We start from the raw sequence: 22,465 nt of genomic DNA, 5'->3' as shown, positions 1-22,465 counted from the left end.
CTAAATTCCCCTTTCAACTCATAGAATTCTCTCAAAAATATATGTTTTGTACACAAATGTATTGTACTGCAAGATGAAATACTCATCTTAAGTATCTTTTTGGCATTTTAAAGTATATTTTATAACAAATTAAGTAAGATCAATTGTAAGTATTAAATTATGGTCTAAAATCCTTAAAACATTAACTGTAACCAAATAATTACTAACCATTAAAAGCAGGATCCAAGAATAAATTTTCAGAAAATGCCCAATGATAGCAATCCAATGAAGCCAAAACAGCTTCTAACCATAGAATTAGTTGCTTATATGTCAATGGAACATTTGACTTTAATAGACAATAGGTAGACAAATGCTGTTCAAACCTAAAAATAGATAAAATTAAACTTATAAGATTCCTAAAACATTTAACAGAGATAATTCCTTATAAATGAGAAAGGAAAACTTACACATCTTCAAAAATATTTTTTCTCAGATCTTCATATCCCAACAAAAAAGCTGCTGCATTTTTTATCCCTGAAAAAATATTTAGTTGCAAATTCATATGCATCTGTACATATCATATAGATATGTGTTCAGATAAACATATATGCTATTAGTATAATTTAGATGACAACATGTTTTATTTTAAAAAATATTTCTTACACAATTCATAGGGGAGGAAAACATGTTAACATCATTCATGAAGCAGAACAAATGGCAGTTCTGCTTCATGAATGATATCCCAAACATCCGACATTCTAAACAAAGTCACAAGAAGAGCTATGAGTATGGCTGCCACTTTGAACAGGCTATTAACAAGAGGACTCTTGGCCCTGTTTAAATAGTGGATGCCTTAATAATAAGGAAATGACATAGATTATTGAGAAAACTTTGTTTTCACACCCTTTTTTCCAAGTATTCTCCACTCTTCCACAAGTCACGGAAAAAAAAAAAAAAAAAACTCATGACAAGTTTCCAGCAAAATAGGTCTATTTTGTCACAAAGTCCAAGATCCAGACATCTAATATCTGGAATGATCTAAAATCCGGACCTTAAAGCCACCAACATAATTTTTGTTTTATACTTTACATAATTGATTTTCCCATTTGATTGTGCATTTGATTTCCCCCCATAAGAAAACATGTGGGAATCCACTAAATAAAATACCTCATTATTGAAGAGACAATCATTTTAGCATAAATTTGTGTGATCAATAATTTGGCACCATAGCTGCATTTCTGCTTGTTACACAACTTAAACTGAAACATTCTACATAGAAACGTTAATTTACAACTACTAATATTTTTAACCCGACACCTACTCGGCAAATCATTATTTATTATATTTTACTTTACTCACTATATGTTTATCAACACACGTCAACTTGAGTAATGACTCATGCAGTGAAGCCTACACAATTTTTTTATATTAGTAATTGAATAATAAAAAGTACGGAAACCACAACCATTGACATTACGCTTGGCAATGATTACAGATTTGAGTTAAATGCACTAAATGTTGATGAGGAAAAATTTAACAACAATTTCTTTTCATATGTAAAAAAACAGATTATTAAGAATAATGGATTTTTTATTCACATATATCCAGAACCAGCATCAGAACTTGTGTTGCCGCACCAGTCCGCAGAATTTAGTGAAGACAAAATTTTTTAATTTAGAGAAGCACTGAGTAACAAAATTAAGGGATGATAAAATTTTTGAAATTTAAGGAAAGCAATGGGACCCAAAATTAAAGGGCGGCAAACATTTAGAATTTAGGGAGGCCTTTGGTAACAGAATTCAGGACCCACAGAGACTGCATCAGGCAGCAAAATATCTAGCACTGGCCCTCAGTAAGCTTAAGTATATGTGGGAATTTATTTATTCAGGACTTAGATAAGCCTTCAGCATGTGCAAGAATTAGACCCAAGTATAATACATAACTAAATTAATACAATTCAGACTTAATTGTCTCAGTTCGCGATAGAAGCAAGACAAAATTTAGGGAACATTTTGTCTTTCGTCACCAATTTCATGCTACATAGTCAATAATGTATAGTGGATGCTGTTAAGCTAGACTAAAATTATAGTTTACTGATTCCAAAGAATTTCAGTTAATATAGCAGATTGGGCTGTTCCTTTCTAATTTGATCCAGTTTATTATTTTTGGCAGGCTATTATAATTACAGCAATTTTATGAAAACCAAAGTTTGAACATTTGATTATGTTGAAAAGAGTTTCTAATTCTGGAGCTGCAACAGGATCTAAAAAGAAAAAGCAGGTTTTGATGACCATTAAACAAAAAGTTGAATTCCCGCAAAAAATGGATATAGGTATATCTGTCTCAATTATGCCAGGAGTATGGCATTAGAAAGTCAACTATATATAACATAACAGAAAAAAGACATTTCTGAATTTTTGTGGATTCCGACACCCCACTTGCAGTGAATAACAGAAAAATTATTCCCTATGTTAAAAGTGACAATCATGACAAAGTGATGATTGAATGATCAGACAGAGATGCTGTGAGAGCGTGCCATTGACGGATCCACTGTTAATGGCTCAAGCCAAAATATTTTCCAAAAAAATGAACTTAAAAACTGAGTGCACATATTCCCCAGATTGGTTAACCAAATTTTAAAGTCACTGTGGTATAACACAATTACAAATTTCAGGTGAAAAAGCCAGCTGATACTGAAGCTGCTGAACTATTTGCAGATGACTTCATTGAACTCAGTAATAGTGAACATTATCTCCAGGACAAATTTACAACTGGATGAAACTGCTCTTTTCTGGCAATATGTACCACAAAATACCTTGGCAAACTGCAGAAAAGGATCCAACTGGTGTCAAAGATTCCAAAGCTGAACTAACAACTTTAGCATGTGCAAATGCCATAGGAACGCACAAGTGTACATTTTTAATAAGCGGAAAAAATACACCACCCTGAGCCATTTAAAAGAGTGAGGATTTTCCCATTATGCATCACGCAAATAAAAAACCAAGGATCACAAAAGCGTTTATGTATGATTGGTATGAAAATTATATCATACCCGAGGCTTGGCAGCATTTGAATTCAGTTGGTTTACCTGATGACACAATAACTGTCTTGATTGTAGATAACTCTTCAGCTCATATTTCACTTTGGTTTCAATAAAAGTTAATGTATCTGTATTAGAGATTAATTTCTAAAATTAGAAGTGCTGGAGCCCTATAGAAGACCATCAGAAAAGAGGAACAAGAATAAATAGATAATTGAAATGACTAATAAAATTATTAATGATTAAAAAATTTTTTAAAAAATCTAAAAGGTATCAGATTTTAAATTATGTCTAAAGGGGCGTTTTTTTAATGTTTTTTGTGTTACCTTTATTTATTAAATATCATGTTCTTTGCACTTAAACCATAAAATTCAGTTCAATAGCAATGTCGCAAAATAATTTTTAAATGAGCATATCTTTAGAATTTCCGATACGCAGTTCCGTGTGCTGGAGGTAAAAAGGTTTTTTTTTCTCCCGTAGAGTGTTGCCATTGCTTGCTTTTAAATCATTGAGTTTGTTAATCAAAAATTCTTTAAAGTTTTAAAAAATATGAAATCGGTAATAAAACAAATTGCAAATTTCAAATTTGGGCTTTCAGATGCCCATATTTGCAGTAAGATTACGTCATTCAAAACTGGATGGGTCTAAGAGATGTTGTTTTACCATAATGCAAGAAACATACATATATTTATGCAGCTTCTTCATCATTTAATTTCTTCAATCATAATACAGGGTGATAGTATTTGGTGGCAGCAATTACAGCCTTTTAAAATTTTCAACACAAAATCGTGAAACAAAAACAATAGTTCTTCAGGGACAAAGCCATTTTCGATTAATAACTAATCATTAAAATAATTCAATAAAAAACATGAAAGCTTTCAGATTTTACATTATGCTTAAAGAGACTTTTTTTTAAAAGTTTTATGTCTTACTCTGATTTATTAAATATCATGTTCTTCGCATTTAAACCATAAAATTCAATTGAACAGCAATATGGTAAAATAATTTTTAAATGAGTATATCTTTTGAATTTACGATACACAGTCTCTTGCACTGCAGATAATAATGTTTCTTTTGTGCAGTGTTGCCATTCCTCGCTTTGAAATCAAAAACTCTTTATTTCGAACAAAATATGAAAGAGATAATAAAATAAATTCCAAATTAAGGCTTCCAGATGCCCATTTTCGATGAAGGATTACATTGTTCAATATTTGATGACTCTAGGTGCCATTTTCTTATCACAATTGCAAGAAACATACACACATTTATGCAGATTATTCATTATTTAATTTCTTTAACCCCTTCGCGCCGAATGTCATGTATACGTGCCAGCAACGAACACACTTACCTACCGGCCGACACGCAGGCGTGCCAGAGGATTGTTCCGTTCTCTACCGAGTGTCACGTATTCGTGCCAGTACTTTGGAACGTTTTTCAAACTATAATTTCTGCCACAAGATGGCACTGTATGTCCATATGATTTCAGATACATGTTAATTAGACCTTCTACTCGAAATGAGAGAAGCATGACTCACATACACGTGTTTTTGATTATATAAACAAACGGGGAAATAAATGTTTCCGAATGGCGTGATTTATGACGTCTCTTTAAATCGCACTTTATTCACACGTGGTAGTTGTTTACTGTAAGTAGAGAAGTTTTATTTGCTCTAAAGCATTGGGTATTTTGGTTTGCAGTTCAGTTTTTAGAAAATAATTATATCTTGTTAGATGTGAATTCTTTGTTTTTACCGTTGCAATGTCGAAGTGTCGAAAATGTTTAACAGAGCATGAAATAGCAGAAATGATGCAAAATATTTCAGATATTGATTCTGAAATTCTGATATTCTGATATTGATTCTGAAAGATTAACTGAAAGACATTTTCCAAAACTTTGTTCAGAAGAGACTGATAAGAAAATGAGACGACGATGCTTCGTTTGTTCACATTCACGGAAAAATCCTCCAAAACGGCAAATGAGTTATTACGAGTGCAAGGAATGTAACGTAGGACTGTGTGTAGATCCCTGTTTTCAAATTTTTCATACGAAAAGAGAATTTTAAGTAATATATTTAGTTTTCAGATGTATAATGCTAAAATTCATAAAATGGTGAGTAATTAAAATAAAATGTGTAAAATATGCATTTAAACAAGAAATAAGGTAATTAAAGTATATATATATAAAAATATTTATAAAGCATAAGCCGTTTAAATACTCTATAGAGCATTATTAAACAATGCGTTGATACTTCGGAAATTTCATGGATTTAGGCTTAGTAGCGAAAAACCCCTACCCTGGAGAGACGCTCGCGCAAGACACTGCTGGCCTCAGCGATAAGCGCGCGTTTTTGCTACCCCGCTCGAAGGGGTTGAATATAATACAGGGCTTTAATATTTAGTGGTAACAGTTTGAAAAGTGAATCAACTCAAAAAGGTAAATCGACACAAAATGCCAAAATGAAATTAATAGCCCTTCTAGACTAATGCCCTTTGGGCTAATAATTAATGATTAAAATAATTAAATAATTAAAATTTAATAAAATGTTAATAGATAAACTGAAATTTAATAAGTGATTTTTAATATGATTTTATTAATCAAAATAAATTTTTCGAGATCAAATTTCTACCGATATTGTTCTTCAATTACAAAAAGAAGAACAGGAGCCTTCTTGTTTAGGGCTCCGTTGCACTCTGGCAAGAATTATGATTTATCCCAAAAACAAAGAAATTGCAAAGCTGAGTTGCGGCGCAATTTAAGCTCTCAACCGTACTATTTTCATCTCCAAACTATACATCCATCGTTCATCCTATGGATATCGAATAGTGCGCATACTCAAATGCAAATTTAAAGTAGCATTTTAAAATCCATGTTAATTTTTTTTTAATAATGGCAAGACTATTCAAGAATTTTTGAAATATTTTAGCATGAAATCTGTAGCATGGAACACTGCAAGATACTTTAAAAAATGCTTTGCATAATTTATGGCCAGCTACCATATTCATGGTGAAGATGATGAAGATGATAGGTGTGAATTTGAAGGCTTCACAAACATTGCATTGAACATATCACAAACCACAGGTGAAGTTTTCCAATTAATGGATTTTGTAGAGAAACAGTAATAAATGAAGATGATATAACAGAAGTTGTTCAGTGTGATGACAATGCTCCAATCATCAATCAATCAATGAACAGCGAAATCTGTAGTATGCTTGATCCATACTACAGATTTCGCCACTTCTTTACTTCATACATCACGATTTCATATTTTTAGTTTCATAATTTCCACATGCCATCTTACTAGATTTACACTGATGATCTAATATCCGGAAAAATCCCAAATCCGGTATCGCGCAAGTCTCGAAGTGTCCGGACTTTGTACTGTACTATTATTACATTTCTCACTTTATCATAGGCCTTTTCTGGATTTTGATTTCAATCTACCACCTTTGTGAAAATAAAAATCCAATTTCTGAAAAAAAAAGCATAAAATGAATTTTACAGAGGAAGCTAACATATACCTGGGAGTTCCAAAAGATTTAAAACACAGCAAATACAGTACAAAATCCATATGGTGATTCTGGATTAGGGGTTTTTCCGGGTTATAGATCATCAATTTAAATCTGGTAAGATGGCATGCAAAAATTATACAATTAAAAATATGAAACCGTAATTGATGAAATAAAGAACAATTATGATCTAAAGGATATCAAAATTTACAAAAAAAGCTTAATATTTATTTGTTTACTTTATTAAACATTTCTTTCAAGGTAAGTTGTTTAAGTTGTTTCGTTAAAAAATTCAAAAAGTTTCTATTTCTTTTTGCTTCTGTCATATACAGTTGACTTTCCAATGTCATACTCCTCGCATAATTTTGAGACGGATAAGCCATTATCCATTTTTTGCAGCAATTTTACTTTTTGTTTGATGTACATCGAAACATGCTTTCGCTTTATAGATCCTTTGACAGCTCCAGAATCGGAAACTCTTTTTGACATTATCGAAAGTTCACGATTAATTTTAATAAAATTGCTATAACAGTCTGCAAAAAATAATAAGCTGGATCCAATTAGAAGATTAAGGAACAGCGCAATCTGCAACATTAACTGAAATGCCATAGAATAAGTAAAGAATTTTAGCCTAGATTATACTGTCCATTATACATTAAATGCATTACACACATGCATAAAGCATACAGAGAAAAGGTTTGTGGCTTTGAGGTCCGGATTATAGATCATTCCGGATAATGGACGTCCGTAATCTGGACATTGTACTGTGGAAATAAAAATAATTTGATATTATTTGATACCATAACATTATCTGCCCAATCCCGACAAGAATCACTGAGCGAAGCACCATGTCACCAAAGTAGATAACCCAGAATTTTATGAAAATCTATTTATCCTAATGGCTGCAAGTGCAGTGCATAATGCCCCTATCCTTCTCTGTAGTGGTGGTAATGTGCGCATGGTTTTGAAATTCAAGGGGCATATCTGTGGTTCTTGTTTGTTGTAACTGGTGTGGGTGAAGATTCACTTCTTATAATAAATCATAAATGGTCTATAAAATTTCTTTGCTAATGAATAAGAAAGTTTTGCATTCCCCCCCCCAGAAATATGCCATTTTGTCTAGTAATAGAGATTATAGGAATGTGGATTTTATAAAATTAATTTGTATGTTTCTCTGATGACTTTAAAAGTTAAAACAGGTCAATGTGTACATGGAGAGAAGTGCCAATTTGCTTTACAATGCCAAGATTTCTGGAATTCCCTAATTTTTTTTAGGGAAAACAGATCACCGTGGATATGAACAGAAGACAGGGGGAAAAAATTTAAATGTTCCATAATGTATGTTTGTAGAGTTTTTAATTTAATTTGTTGCTATTTTATGCAATTTTGAGCGTTTCATTATAAATGTCTGTTATGCAAGATTTTTACTGTTTCACTATAGATGTTTCTACCTTTTTCATTTTTGTTAATTCACTGCTATTTTATCCAATTTTCAGTACACCACTGTGTACAAATGATTATTGTTTTTCATATGTTAGGTTTGCAAAAAATTAGTCGCCAACAAATGCCAACTTTGCGGGAAGGTTGGGCAGATAATGCGAGAGTACCTATAATTTTTCTAAAAAACAAAATTTCAATAAGCTCTTCTTATTTTTATAACATCTTAATAGCTTTCCTATATTTGTTTGAATAATCATCATGAAATTAAAAAATTACCAAATCAAAGTTTTTGTTAACAAATTAATTTTAAAATCACTGAAATCTTGATTATCACCAAACTTGGCAATGCACAGCAAAAGGATTCATACTATAACAAAAAGAGAAAGTCCCCCCCCCAAACACACACACACACACACACACAGAGACACACACACAGAGACACACACACACACAACAAAACAAACAAAAAAAAATTTTTAATTGTAAACTGAATTTCTGGTATAGATATGCACTTTAAATACAAATCTAGTGATAAATTACCAAAGTAGTAAAAAATGTTAGCGTCTTGGGGTGGGGTGCTAAATTCGAAAAAGAATTCATTTTGCGCATTACATCTTCAAACTACTGCGTTTTTTAAAGAAATCATGAAAATTTTGCGAAAATTAACAGATATGCTTCAAACTTTGCTAGAAACTTTAATTTGACATAAAAATTATCTCAACTGCCAACCAGTGTTATTTAGATATTTTGGTGTTTTATTTTTATTTGACTGTCATTTTGCCTCCAAATAAATTTTCTAGATGGCGTCCATTGTTTCTAACAGTGTTGAAACAGATGAACTCTCTACATAAATAAGGTGGCTTTCTCCAGATTTAAATTATTTTAATTCTAGCAGAAATCCTCCCAGTCTTCCTCCCCACAATATTTTTCTCCTTTATTGAAATTATTATTATTTCTCCTCTTACTGAAAGTGTTTTGTAGTTTTCATGAATGATTTCCAAATAACAGTACGCAGAATGATTTGATTACTACAATGCATGTGAAGTTTATCCTACCAAGTTATACTACTTTGTGGAAATCCTTTTAAGGGAATCTGAGTCCCATTATGTATGGGCAAAACCTCAAAACTCCCATATTGCTAGACATTCACCTAGAACCACACATAGGTCAAACAAACCAGTATATTTCATGACCTTGGTTGCATTAGGGAACAGTCATCAATGCCAAAATTTGTTCATAGTCACCTAAACAAAAGTTCACTGAATATCAATTCCTTATTTCTATTATGAATTGTTACTGAATTTTGAAATGAATTTTACATAAAAAAGGTAAGAAAAAAATTAAGAAGTAAAAATTCAAAGGACATAAAAAACTTATTTTATCCAAAGAAATATGAAAACACGCATATTTTTTAAATAATCCCATCTATTTCTCAAGTATCTCTACAATTTTTTAATGCATTATTTGCAAAATCTATTTAAATTTTTAATAGCTCTATAGATTGAAATTAAGAATGAATTTAACATTTTTAAGCTCCTAACTTAAGCAATCAGAAAAAACATTAATGTTAATGATTGTAAAGTGCTCAGTTCCTTCTAGATTTACTATAAATCTTTTAAAACAGAAATATTATTTTATTAAATGAACGAATCTATAAAAGCTCAAAAAAATATTTTTAATTATAACACATACCTGGCAAATACACACAAAATTTTACCACTAGATCCATGCACTTGTGTCTACACTCAATCTGAATGCACCCACATTGCTTCAAAAGCCAGTGTGTAGCTGATTCTAGAGTTGCTTCTTCAAGGCAACTTTAAGCAAAAGATAATTTGATCAAAAATATATTAAAAAATGGATTTAATTTAATACTTATTTCTTATTATAGTCCTTAAATTTAATAACATCAATATTTTATTATTAAGGAAAACAAACTTCATATTAAAGCTTTAGAGATAAGAAATACATTAGTGATAAATTCAAAACATTATAGTTCAAAATTATAAAAATCTGAATGATATTTTTTAAAACTTTGTATGGTCATATAGGTAACATATAGAATACTTGCCACAATGCATTTTACTTACACTGGTTTTTTTCTTGAAGCATCAATTTTTAGGAAATATTTGTATTTTCCACTGAGAATATTTTCTATGTGATTAAGTGAACTAATACAAATACTTTGAGTACCTAATACATTAAAAAGACATTAGTTATAATAGGCATATTCAAGTAACTAATTACATTTTAGTAAGTAAATATGCATTTATTAAATATCAATTTAAAAAACAGCTCCAATAAATTTATTTTCCCATACTTCAAGTCCGACATTATATAAAATAGTGGAGGTTAGAACATAAGCACATGTTGAAATTTTACTGTGAATGTTAGAAAGAAAATAATGATGATTAAAGAAACTAAATTTTTAAAGAAACATAGAAAGGTGGTACAGAAAAATCTGAAGTACACGTTTTCCTCACTAATGTTTAAAAAAAAAAAACTGATAAATATAAATGGATAAATTTTCTGTTTCAGCTATTAATTTGCTGGAGAAAAAAAAAAAAAAAAAAAAAAAAAAAAAAACAGAAAGAGAGAGAGAGAGAGAATATAAACACACAAAAAAGGGGGAATCACTTATATACCAGCTTATTAATAAATCATGGTCATTAATTAAAAAATATTTTATATGACACAAAACAAACAACATAATAAAACTTTCAAGTATAAAAACTAAATTAATACCCAGAGACTTATCATCATTGTCTGCTATAGCTAGACTGTTAACAAACTGTACAAGAAGTTGAAGTGAATACTTTTTTACAAGGGCATCTTCCTCCCTGCAAACAAAATTGTTTTAAAATAATATACGTGCGAATATGAATAATGTGCCTAAATGTCTACAAAACTTAACTGAATCATGATAGTTTATTGTTAGAACAAAATTCCTGCTGAAATTAACTTTTTAATTTCTCTGGCAAAGCTTTCCCTATAGCAAGGCTGAACAATTTTCTTGACCAAATATAATGAATCAGTAATAAAATTTGAAAATAATAATAATTTTATGCATTTACTAAAACTATAAAAAACTAACCACAAATATATTATACAAATTTATTTTTATTTCATTCACCATGAAACAAATGAAAAAATACATGTAGGAAATATGCATCTTTACCATTTAAAAATTAGGCAGGATTTTTTAAAAAACATCAAAAACAGAAGAAAAAAAAACTAATTCTGCAAAAATTTATAACAGTGCATAATTTACTACAAATTTTATTCTAACAGTGTGTGGAGTTCCTTACTTTGTAATGCTGAGTTACTGTTGACCGTGAAGAATCTTAAGAACTGATAAGCGAATAATCGCTTGAGTTCGCGTGACAGGAAACAACAAGATGGAAGTGTAAATAACCCTTTATAAGAGTTAACAGAACTACAGGAACGGAGTGTACAATAAAAGCCGACACTTGGGCTTGAACTTAAGAGACTAAAAATTAAACTAAAACTAATCTAAACTAAAGAGATATAGCTGAAGCTATCAAGATTCTACCAGAGTTGGCCCCTTAATGTTAATAGACAGCGAAGCTATCAAGAGCCTAAAGCACAGCTAAGTGTAATAATAGCTTACAACAGAGTAGCCGAAAAAGGCGGATGCATGCAGACAAAATACCTGGTATCTCTCTCACTAAGACCGAAGAACTTCGCGGTTAAATACCGCTCTTCCACTTTATGTATTCAGACGTGATTCTAAAAATACGTTCTGGCCAGGAGTAGGAAGTTGAAATTAAGAATTGACAGGAAAGGAACTTTAACTCAAAATTTAACTAAGGATTATGTTAATCTTACAATGTTGTTTCAAAATAAAACCAAAAAGCTAAGGTTTGGTTCGGTTTATTAGATTACGGCAAAGCACTCGAGGACTATCTGCCTCAAGGGAGGGATGCCTTCGTGGAGGACTTTTTAAGGGAAACTGGCTCGTATACACATTACACATGGGAAAAACCATGAAAACACCCATGCAAGCAGCCCGTTTGAGAGATTCGAACCTCGGACCAAACTACCAGTTTTCAGTGACATTACCGCTCGGCCGCTGGTGGGCCTCAAAAAGCTAAAAACTACCCTAAACAGAAAAAAGTATTTAATTAATATATTTATTATAAAGCAAGAGTAGGCAACCTTTGTTAGTTGCAGCTTAAAATCAACCAAAATTTGTGTATTTAAGACAATATTTTGAGCCAGTGGTATTTTCATTTTAAAACAGCCTTTCTAGATGAAAAATAAGATAAATTTTATTCAGAAAGTAATTAAAAAAGCTTTAACCATAAAAATTCTAATTCTAATTATTACAAAAAGAAACACAACTGAATGAACTGTATCTTGTGACATCAGTTTAGTCAAGTCCAACTTAAGATCAGAAATTTTGGTAAGCTGCTCCTGTACTTACTTAAAACAAGTAAAAAATAATAATAATAATAATCAACTCCTACTTAGGTCAACAATGAAAAATTTTGAAAATATTTTTTTTTAACATACAGAAAATGTTTTTTAATATGTAAAAAAACTGTTAACATCAAGTGTCATCCACGACAAGTTTAAAAAATGTATTTGAACTTGAGTGGATGAATAAAAAGTATTTTATTAGTGACTGAAAATCAATTAATAATTAATTAAATAATAAAAATTTTTAAATACAAGCATTTTTTTTAATTTAATATGTGAAAAAACTGTATTAATATCAAGAGTCATCCACTACAAGTTCGGGTGTAGATGTATTTGAACTTGAATGGATGAATAAAAAGTATTTTATTAACAATTGAAATTTTCAACAAGATATAGGGAGAGTGTGAGCTTATTAGTTGGAATTTAATAAGCTTCATGTGTAAAAATATTTATTTGCTGGAATTTGTTAGCTGCAAGTCAAAACAAATGCGGATAAAATGCAAAAGCCAATTTTTTCACTACTGAATTTATTCTTGCATCTTAAAATAAGTGCTACAACTGAGAGTGAACTGATATAATGACATTAGTGTTGCCAGATGTGTGTCAAAGAATTATGGATCGGCATTATAAGTTTAGAATCTCTAAAATTAGACATTTTAGAAACTACAGGGTTTGTACGCACTTCTTCATGTGGAAATTAAATTACTTTTAAGGACCATCAATGAAAAAAATTAAGGACCTATTAAGCAAACAGCAACTGAACAAACTAAAACAATTACCTACACTCGAACTTCAGATTTGTAATACCACTTTTCATAACTTCCCTTTTGTAATTTGTAAGAATAAAATAACTTTGTAAGTAGGCTATATTATTATCAAATATAATCTCATATTTAACTTAATTATAAAAGCAATTCAACAAAAAAATTACTCCATAAACCTTTTAAAGTAATAAGCATTAAATTATAAAATTTATTGAAAGATTTATATTTTACACTAAAAATAGTACCATATATTTTAAAGAAGATTAGTGGCTTTATATCAAACTAGAAATCCCGGCGGTCATACGAAATAACCACTGTTCTAGATATTATAAATTGTAATTAAAATGATTTGTGCAAAGGTGCCTGCTAATTTAAACTGAATTACCCAGGGCAGGCGGCGAGGACGCCCCTTTGCTTACTGCCCCATGGAGTTTCCCCTTCTACTTGCTTAATTGCTTATAGTAGAGAGCAATGAAGGAAACCACTGGCGGTATATTTCTTAAGAGTCACCGCTAGCTCAATAAATAAAGGTGATTTAAATAACAAAATGTTAATTCACATGTCAAAGATCTCTTTCTACACAACATTTCTTGTGTAGATCTTTCCATCATTTTTAAGCTTGCCTTGCAAATTTTTAATTTTATGTCCATTCTTTCACGAACTCTTAAACAGTCAACATAAAGTTGACCATGTCCAAATGCAGGCTCAGGTAAAAAAATGCCAACATGCTTAAGCGTTTGGCCCTGAGACTTATTGATGATCATAGTTTACAGGAAATTGACTACCAGTATTCAGGCAAGTTTATAAAGACAAGTTTTACAGGAAATTGTCTACGTCTCAATTGAAACAGAAACCCTGTGCAGTGGCAACTTCAACCCATTGGGTAGTACAGTTACGCAAGAAACCAATAAACTATCAGCGACAAACAGACACTTAAGCAACATATATGTGTGGGAATCGTGCCTCAGCGAAGCACCAGATGTCGCTATCTGTACTGTGTAGGAACTCTCCAGGTTCTAGGATCTTCAGTTGGTTCGAGAAGTCCGACAGAGGCGGTCTAACAGAACGCTCACGAAGGAGCTACAACTAGACGCTTACTGGTCGCGCGTAGGCAATCAGACTTGGAACTAATCTAAAGTGACCGCACATAGGTGGTCAGCTGTGACTTTTACATCTCAATAGTGGAACCAGTGTTGATGACTCTCCTAAACATATTTAATCCATTTGTACATACTCATTCCGTTTATCTTTTCTTTTATGAACCAGAAATAAAAAAAAAAAAACTGATACTTTGAATCGTGAGTGTGATCTCTGTTTGATGATAAGACGTCACCCTCACATATGTATGGGGTGAAATAACATCATCTCCAACGAAACGGGGCTTAGCAAAGCACAGCGTTGGATTCCGCAGGTCCGCGGCACACTATTTTGACCATTTGCATCTCCGTCAGACTTTAATTAGCCAATATATTAATTAAAAACTAATTTTCTGTATGTTTTCCACTTTCTACCTTGGGTTTTCCCTATTAGAGGGATTTGGCTACATGCCAAATTCTTTTTCTCAAATATCTACGGAATGGCGGCGAGTTGAAATTTGAGATGCATATCCTCAAATTACAAAAAATTCTCCGAATTCATTGATACCTTTCTCATCTTCGTACAACTTTAATTGATCAAGATATTAATTAAAAACTGTGGAAACATTCATTTCCGCACTCATTTTTCCGAGTGGCAACAATAAACTATCCTTGACAAACACTTAAGCCGCTAATAAAGATTTTATTAACAGTTAGCTTTATATTGATTCTTTATTTGATGCCTCATTTCATTACATATTTGCTTAGTCCAGAGGAACATGGAAATTTTTTATCAAGTGGCATAAGCTAAATTCTGAAATAAAATAGTAATCAGTATGACTCATAACAAAACTCTTGTTATTGCTATTGCAGCTGCTTGCTCAGAAACAAACAGCCTCTGATCAGAAAAGACATGAATGGATGACATTTGGTATGGTTTGTAAATGTTAAAAGTTAGCTGCACTTTGTCTGACCCCAGTTAGTGTCATAACTTCGTACAGATTTGCTAGAGTAGTAGCCAGTTAATATGCAGTATTTAATATAAAGTTCCAATAAGCTACTGAAACACCAGAGATAAGCTATTTTATATTATTTTAAGTCTCATTAGGTGTACATTATTAAATCCTATTTTAATTTTTACATTTTTGTGTGGTATTCTGCCTCCACAATAAGGCTTAAGAAAAGGAAATAACTCACCAGAACACACAGAGATAACTTCTAATGTTGAACAGTTAGTTTCAAATAAATAAATTACACAGATACTCGTAATCATAATAGATTTGCATGGTTACAATTACATTTTTTTTTTTTTTTTTTTTTAAATTTCTGCGAAATTTCCATTGAAAAAGCACTAGGAACGTTTTACAGCAGGTATAATTTAAGATATTAATTCTAAAATTATATTGGTATGCCTAAACATTAAAAAATAAAAAACAGTTACATTTTGTCAAAACAAAATACTTATGCACCTTTCTAATTTGAATGTTTTCTAGATATTTTAGCAAATTTATGTCAATTTCTTTCTCTTTAGCATCTAAATTGGTTTCAATAAATAAATTAATGTTCCGACTAATCTCTGCTTCATTCCTAATCTGTTAATGTTTCAACCATGTACCACCTTTCAAGACTAATTTTCTGTTTATAAAACCAGTTTCCTTTTTAAAAATTTTAATCTTCATTTTAGAATTTTCAGATTTAATTAAAAATTTCTGTTAATCTGAAGAACTGCTTGTACTTAGAATGTATAGAAGAGACTGCTAATTTGATTTCTTTAACCCTTTCCGGCACGCTACCTTTTAAAGTTGGAATTTCGATAAAAAAAAAATGGTAGGCAGTTTAATTAGGCCTAGAAGTGTACACAAGTAAAATTTTGTAAAGATAGCACTTATCGTTTAAATTCTGTGGGTGTGCCCGAAGCGGGCACACTGATTGAATAGAGCTTCGAAAAGAGTGCTCAAATGAGCATTGCTCAGAAGCACGTAAAAAAGTAAGAGATTTTGTCTACAATTAAAAAACACTAGATTCTGAATACCATAGCAGATTTAAATTTACCCAGGGTGTGGCACAGGAAGATCTGCTGCTCTACACCCCCTAAAAAGTTCATTTTTAGTTATACAGTCAAAAGTCGTTAATCTGGACTCGTCGGGACTTCGGCAATACCGGATTATCGATTTTTCCGGATTATAGATCATCAGTTTAAATCGCGTAAGATGGCATGCAGAAATTCTAAAATTAAAAATATGAAACTGTAATTTATGAAATAAAGAACAATTATGATCTAAAGGGTATCAAAATTTACAAAAAAAGCTTAATATGTATTTGTTTACTTTATTAAGTATTTCTTTCAATGTAAGTTGTTTAAGTTGCTTCGTTTAATGTGATAATACTTTCTCTTTAATTCTATAAACAGACATAATTTTTTGTTCAGTTACAAAGTTCCGCTGTTCAAGTCCCGTTAATTGCTGTGCCGAGAATACCAACTAACTTGTCAATCGAAATTTTTTCGTTTTCAATAACCTCTCTGTCACATTCTTTATGTCTTTATCCATTTTTTGCAGCAATTCCACTTTTTGTTTGATGAACATCGAAACATACTTTCGTTTCGTACGATCCTTTGGGAGCTCCAGAATCGGAAATTCTATTTGACATAATCGAAAGTTCAAATTTACTTTTATAGTATTGCTCTTACAGTCTGCAAAAAATAATAAGCCGGATCCAATTCGAAAATTAAGAAACAACGCAATCATCAACATTAATTGAAATAGATAATTAGATAATTTTAGCTTATACCGTCCGTTATACATAAAACGCGCACGCGAAAATGTATTCTGCGCTTGCGCACACGCAAATGCGTAGTCATAAGAGGTCTTACGGGCATGCGTAAACGCCTATGCGCATGTGTCAGCACGGCGCATGCGCAGAAAGTTTTTAGCTTTGAGGTCCGGATTATAGATCATTCTGAATTATGGGTGTCCGAATTAATGACTTTTGACTGTATGATGTTTACATGATTATGAATGGAATAAAAAAGTAACTTGGGTATATGATATTTACATTTCATATTTACGCTTTAGTCTATTTTTTTCATCATGGCACTTTTTGAAGAAAGTGACACCACCTTTGAAAAAGCACAACCCAATATTGCATGTTTTGCATATGTGCTGGGATCCGTATCAGATTCACTATTTGAAAGCTATTCATGTAGCCCTTTCAGTGCTTTAGAAATAGTCAGCCCTCTCTGATCTGTTTGGAAAGCAATTAAAAATCCGAAAAAAACAAACTAATATTATATCTACAATTTGAAATTATAAACTATAAAATAAAAATATAAATGTCTACAACTCAAAACTATTAAACGTAGCGCTAAGAAAACTCCTCTGAACCAAAGTGAAAGAGAAAAAGAGAACTGCTCTAGTAAAAAATCAAACAGCTAACTGATAAAATTATTTCTGACTTTCAGAAAATAAACCGAACAATTTTTTAATTGATAATCAAACCTCCCCTCAAAAAAAAGGGGGGAGAAGAAAGAGAAAAACAGGAAATGGAAACAGATGTGGACCCACCTTTCTATGTTAATGAGCTGACCAATGAGCTGCAGAGAAACAAAAATACAGCTGCCTCTCAGTGACCTAGACTCACAGTGAGCCCAGTTTGAGAACACCTCGGTTTGCCATTCGATTTTAGACAAGATTTCAAGGTAAAAATTTTAAACTAATATAGAATAAGGAGAATAGCATACAGCCCAAAAAATAACATAGAAATTTTCTTTCAAACAATTCCTTTTATAGCCTAAAAGAAATCTGGAAGATTTCTTTGAAAAATGAAAGACTTTAAAAATTAAACATGGCTAAAATATATGGACTGGTTTGTGTTGAGCTGCCATCTACTATAAATAAAGAAGGTTTGGAGTAACCTATAGTAGCCTTCAAATCCTTTTTCATTCAATTTTTCTGTTCATACAGAAGGAAACTTTTAGGTGAGCCCAGACCGGGCACACCGTGTCTTAAAGATTTAATAATGAGTATAGAGAATAAATATGAAATGATATAAGGTCAATGTCAGAGCCACAGCCAGTCTGGTAGAATTTTTAGAACTTTATGAAGCACTGAGCAACAAAATTATGGCAAGCATTGAGGTATGTATGGTGCACTGAGACATATATGATGAACCTTTTAATAAATTGTTGGTTTCCAATTTCTTTGCTTTTTTACTTTTTAAATTGCTTCAGTGAACATCTAGTAGAAAGATAAGAAAATAAATGATAAACATGTTAAAAGAAAGATCAAAAGGAGAAAATTCAAATAATTTTGTTTCCACTGATGTTTCACAAATTCTTCAAAAGATGAGAAATTCACCATTTTCCTGTGAAGCACATCCATTATGAATACCATGAAGACATTTTTAATTTTGTCAACTTTTTCTGGAAATTTTATATCTAGAACTATTGCCCTCAAAATAATAATCTATAAATCTTACTATTAGACCTTCTGAAATGCAAAGTCTAAATCCAAAAGAAAATTATCCCTACCAATTCTATCAGAGCAAAGCCAGAAGACTTTTGAAAAACAAAATTCAGAAAAGAGAAGATTAAAGTGAATTTTCAAGAGAAAACTGATACATTTAAATATTCTGAAACAATTACATGGGAAAAAAACTTATCAAGAAAAAATATAAAAATATTAAAAGACAAATAAATTTAATTTTTAAATAATAGCAGTAACCTTAAAAAAAAAAAAAAAGAAGAAGAAGAAGAAGTGTTTCAGAAATTGTGCTTTAAAATACTTATTAGCTTGTTTATTTTACAAAATCAAAATATTCCTTATTCACCAAAATTGAAGGCAATATCATTTTTAAATATGGCACGGCAAAATAAAAATGTTTTATTTTAATGCTATTTGCCCAATATTGGTACTTCCTTATTATAGTGGCCCCCCAAGATTGAATCACTAATCAACCAAGCTATTTCATCATGCATATTTATACATTGGCACACGTTACATGTTGATTGATTAGCAATTAAATTTTGGGGACCACTATAGTGAGGAATACCTATAATTTTAATATATAATCATTTTTTATATTTACAATGTTATTTTGTTTACAAAAAAATCATCAAAATTTCGTTGGGTTTATATATGTTAAATTTTCCCATTTGCAATAAAAATGTAGATGCATAACGAGATGTCCCAGAAACAAAATTTCAATGTTCTATAGCTAATCGTTTTTGAGTTATGCAAGATATATACAGATATATACAGATACATACACACATACATGAATACATACATGAATACATACACACAAACGTCACAAAAAAATTCCCTTTGAAACCACTTTAAATCTACTTTACAAAAAACAGTCCTTTTTTCTGTGTGTATACACATGCAAAAAAGTCATCTGAATGGATCTGGGAATGGTCAAAATTAATATTTCTGTTGAAATATGATACTCGAAATTACAAATACAATACGTCCTTTACTTAAAAAGAAACTTACTTCACAAGAAAGTAAAAATTAATATTAATTCTTAATGTTTTAATTCAAAGTAAACATTTATACATAATAATAATAATAATAGAATCAATAAATATTATATTTAAGAATAGTTTTGACTCAAAGAGGTACTCTAAAATAAAAATAATAAATTGGGTTAAAGAAAGAAAACAGATTTTACCTAAATATAGTGTAAATATTATTAAAAGTTAGAGCTGCACCCATTCTTTTGAAAGGACTAGGATGAATAGAAAAACTCTGTAATTTCTTTAATAAATGTTCAGCCGATATTTGTTTTCCCTGCAAATAGAATAATTTACATATCAGTTTCTTCAAGTATTTTTATATTAACAATTGAAACATACTTAAGGCAATTAAAAATACTACCATAATAAATTGGTTTTCATCTATCTGGAGAATAAGAATATTATGGCATACTGCATCCATAAAAACTGCATTTGAGGCAAACTTCTAAGTTTTTTGCATTTCATTTTTAAAAATTCCTTTTAAAGAAATTAGTGTTCTACTCTCAGTCAAGACCCATACGCATGCAAAAAGTGATTATATACACTGCTCGACATTGATAATGCAACACCAAGAAAGAGTGGTCAGAAATTTATGCAAATTTTAGAGTAGATGCATGGCACTGAGTTATGCGAATGATGTCAAATGTGCAGCTCTCTGATGCACGTGAATAATATATATGAAATAAGTAAGAATGGAATAAGGGAAGGAACGTGCAGAATGGGCAATATTCGTGTTGTTTTTTCTGCCAGACGAATTATTGAAGAAAGTTGGTTTTTGTCCCGGAGGATACGTATAATAAGAGAGAATGCCAGGCCGCCATCAACGAAGGCACTTCCAGCAGATAGACGATTTTACGAGGGGTATGGTGATCGGACTGAGAAGGGCGGGTTGGTCCTTAAGTCAAATCGCAGCTGATACCCACATGGATGCGAGCACGGTCCATCGGCTATGGTGAACATGGTTGGAACTAGGAAATGTGGGGGAGAAGGAGGGGTACAGGTGCAGCCAGAGTGACGTCAGCACGCGTGGATCTACACATCTGACGACAAGCTGTGGCGGTCCCGCAAGTCAATGGTACCGTGATTCTGCAGCATATGCAAGACACCCAGGATGTTCCCGTGTCGACCGGAACCATCTCCCGTCAATTGGTTGAATGTGGCCTGCACTCATGGCATCTGTTAAGAAAACTGCCATTGACTCCACAGCATAGACACCAACGTTAAGAATGGTGCCGGACTGGAATGATGTGGATGACAGAATGGCGAAACATCGTGTTCTCAAGTCATGCTTCTGTTTATCCAGTGACAGTCGACGCATACATGTATGGCGTCGACGTGGAGACAGATCTAATCTGGCAGTAACTGTGGAACGTCCCACTGCGTGACAATGTGGCAAATTGGTTTGAAGCGCTATTGCCTACGATTCCAGGTCACCTCTAGTTCGTATTCAGGGCACTATGACAGCCCAATTATACTTGGATAATGTACTGCGGCCAGTGGGAATCCCCTACCTTCAGGGGCTGCCTAATTCAATTTTTCAGCAGGCTAACATCTGATACACAGTGCTCGCATCTGAAAACATGCTCTGCAAGGTATACAGATGCTTCCCTGGCCACCGTACTCTCCTGACCTATCACCAATTGAACATGTGTGGGATGTGATTGGATGTCGTTTGCAGACTCTGCCCCTGCCTCGCTCAGAAGACGAACTGTGGCAAATAGTTGAAAGGGAATGGAGAGCCATCCCTCAGGATACCATCCACACTCTTATTGACTCTATGCCTAGATGCATTTCTTCATGCATCCCTGTCTGCAGTGGTCCTACATCCTACTGAGCCGATGCCATTCTCGCTCTGTATTCTGACTAACATTTTGAAATAAAGATCACTTATTGCTGCTTGCTGTCTCTCTCTTTTTTCTAAATTTCATCACTTTCTGACCACCCCTTCTTGGTGTTGCATTTTCAATGCCGAGCAGTGTATATTAAATCCAAATAAAAAAAAAATTTGATGTGTACACCACATGACTTCCTTGTACGGAATATTAAATTATACGCATTTTTTCTTGCATTTCATTTAAACTTATTGGATTGAATTAAATCTACTTCGCCGACAGCGCATAAACAACAACAGAATAAATGCATTCTTTAAAATTCACTCTAGTATTTGTTTACCATAGCGACACTCTGGCGCTAGATTCACTTAACAGTATTAATAATTATATAACAATTAACTTATATAATAATTACATAATGGAAACTAAGTTAACTGTTATATAATCCAATAATTATATAACAGTTAACTTATATATTTCCTTCATATTATAACTCATAATGCACAAAATTTATATCATTTAAAGAATAGAATTATCTAATCAGTGCCACATGTTCTATTGAAATACTATAATAAAGCTAGAATGATGTATAAAAGAAATTAAGCAAACAAAACAAAAAAGAAACAGTTTTTCACAGACGATTGAGTATTTCTCATTTAATTAATTCAGTTATCACTTCACGAGAAGGCAAAAATACATGAAAACTCAAAATATCTATATTAAAAATTACAAAGTAAATCTTAAACACTTATTTCCTCGAAAAAATTCCAGAAAGGATTAAGCATGATTTAATTCGCAATAATAAATTAATGTGTTATCTTTGTTGTTGCGACGCTAAGTTTCTCTAGATTGGCAACAAATTCACT

General features: G+C 31.8%; 1 protein-coding gene across 4 annotated transcripts in view; it reads right to left on the bottom strand.

Moving 5' to 3' along the window:
• The window catches only part of LOC118204935 (DNA-dependent protein kinase catalytic subunit-like), a 601,004-nt gene that overhangs the window by 408,035 nt on the left and 170,504 nt on the right, over positions 1-22,465 (bottom strand). For all 4 annotated transcript variants that reach the window (XM_085815460.1, XM_085815459.1, XM_085815458.1 and 1 more), the window contains 6 exons: positions 19,923-20,041; positions 10,712-10,806; positions 10,057-10,159; positions 9,659-9,783; positions 447-513; positions 208-362 (listed from right to left, as the gene is read on the bottom strand). In XM_085815460.1, the coding sequence (XP_085671586.1) occupies positions 208-362; positions 447-513; positions 9,659-9,783; positions 10,057-10,159; positions 10,712-10,806; positions 19,923-20,041 (664 nt within the window). The remainder of the gene's footprint in view (positions 1-207; positions 363-446; positions 514-9,658; positions 9,784-10,056; positions 10,160-10,711; positions 10,807-19,922; positions 20,042-22,465) is intronic.

This window comes from Stegodyphus dumicola, chromosome 4 (genome assembly GCF_044657685.1).
Source record: "Stegodyphus dumicola isolate Sdum_Otavi_A_Nest chromosome 4, ASM4465768v1".
Taxonomy (NCBI): domain Eukaryota; kingdom Metazoa; phylum Arthropoda; class Arachnida; order Araneae; family Eresidae; genus Stegodyphus; species Stegodyphus dumicola.
Note: the sequence above shows the minus strand (reverse complement) of the source record. Positions and strands in the feature narration are given on the sequence as shown.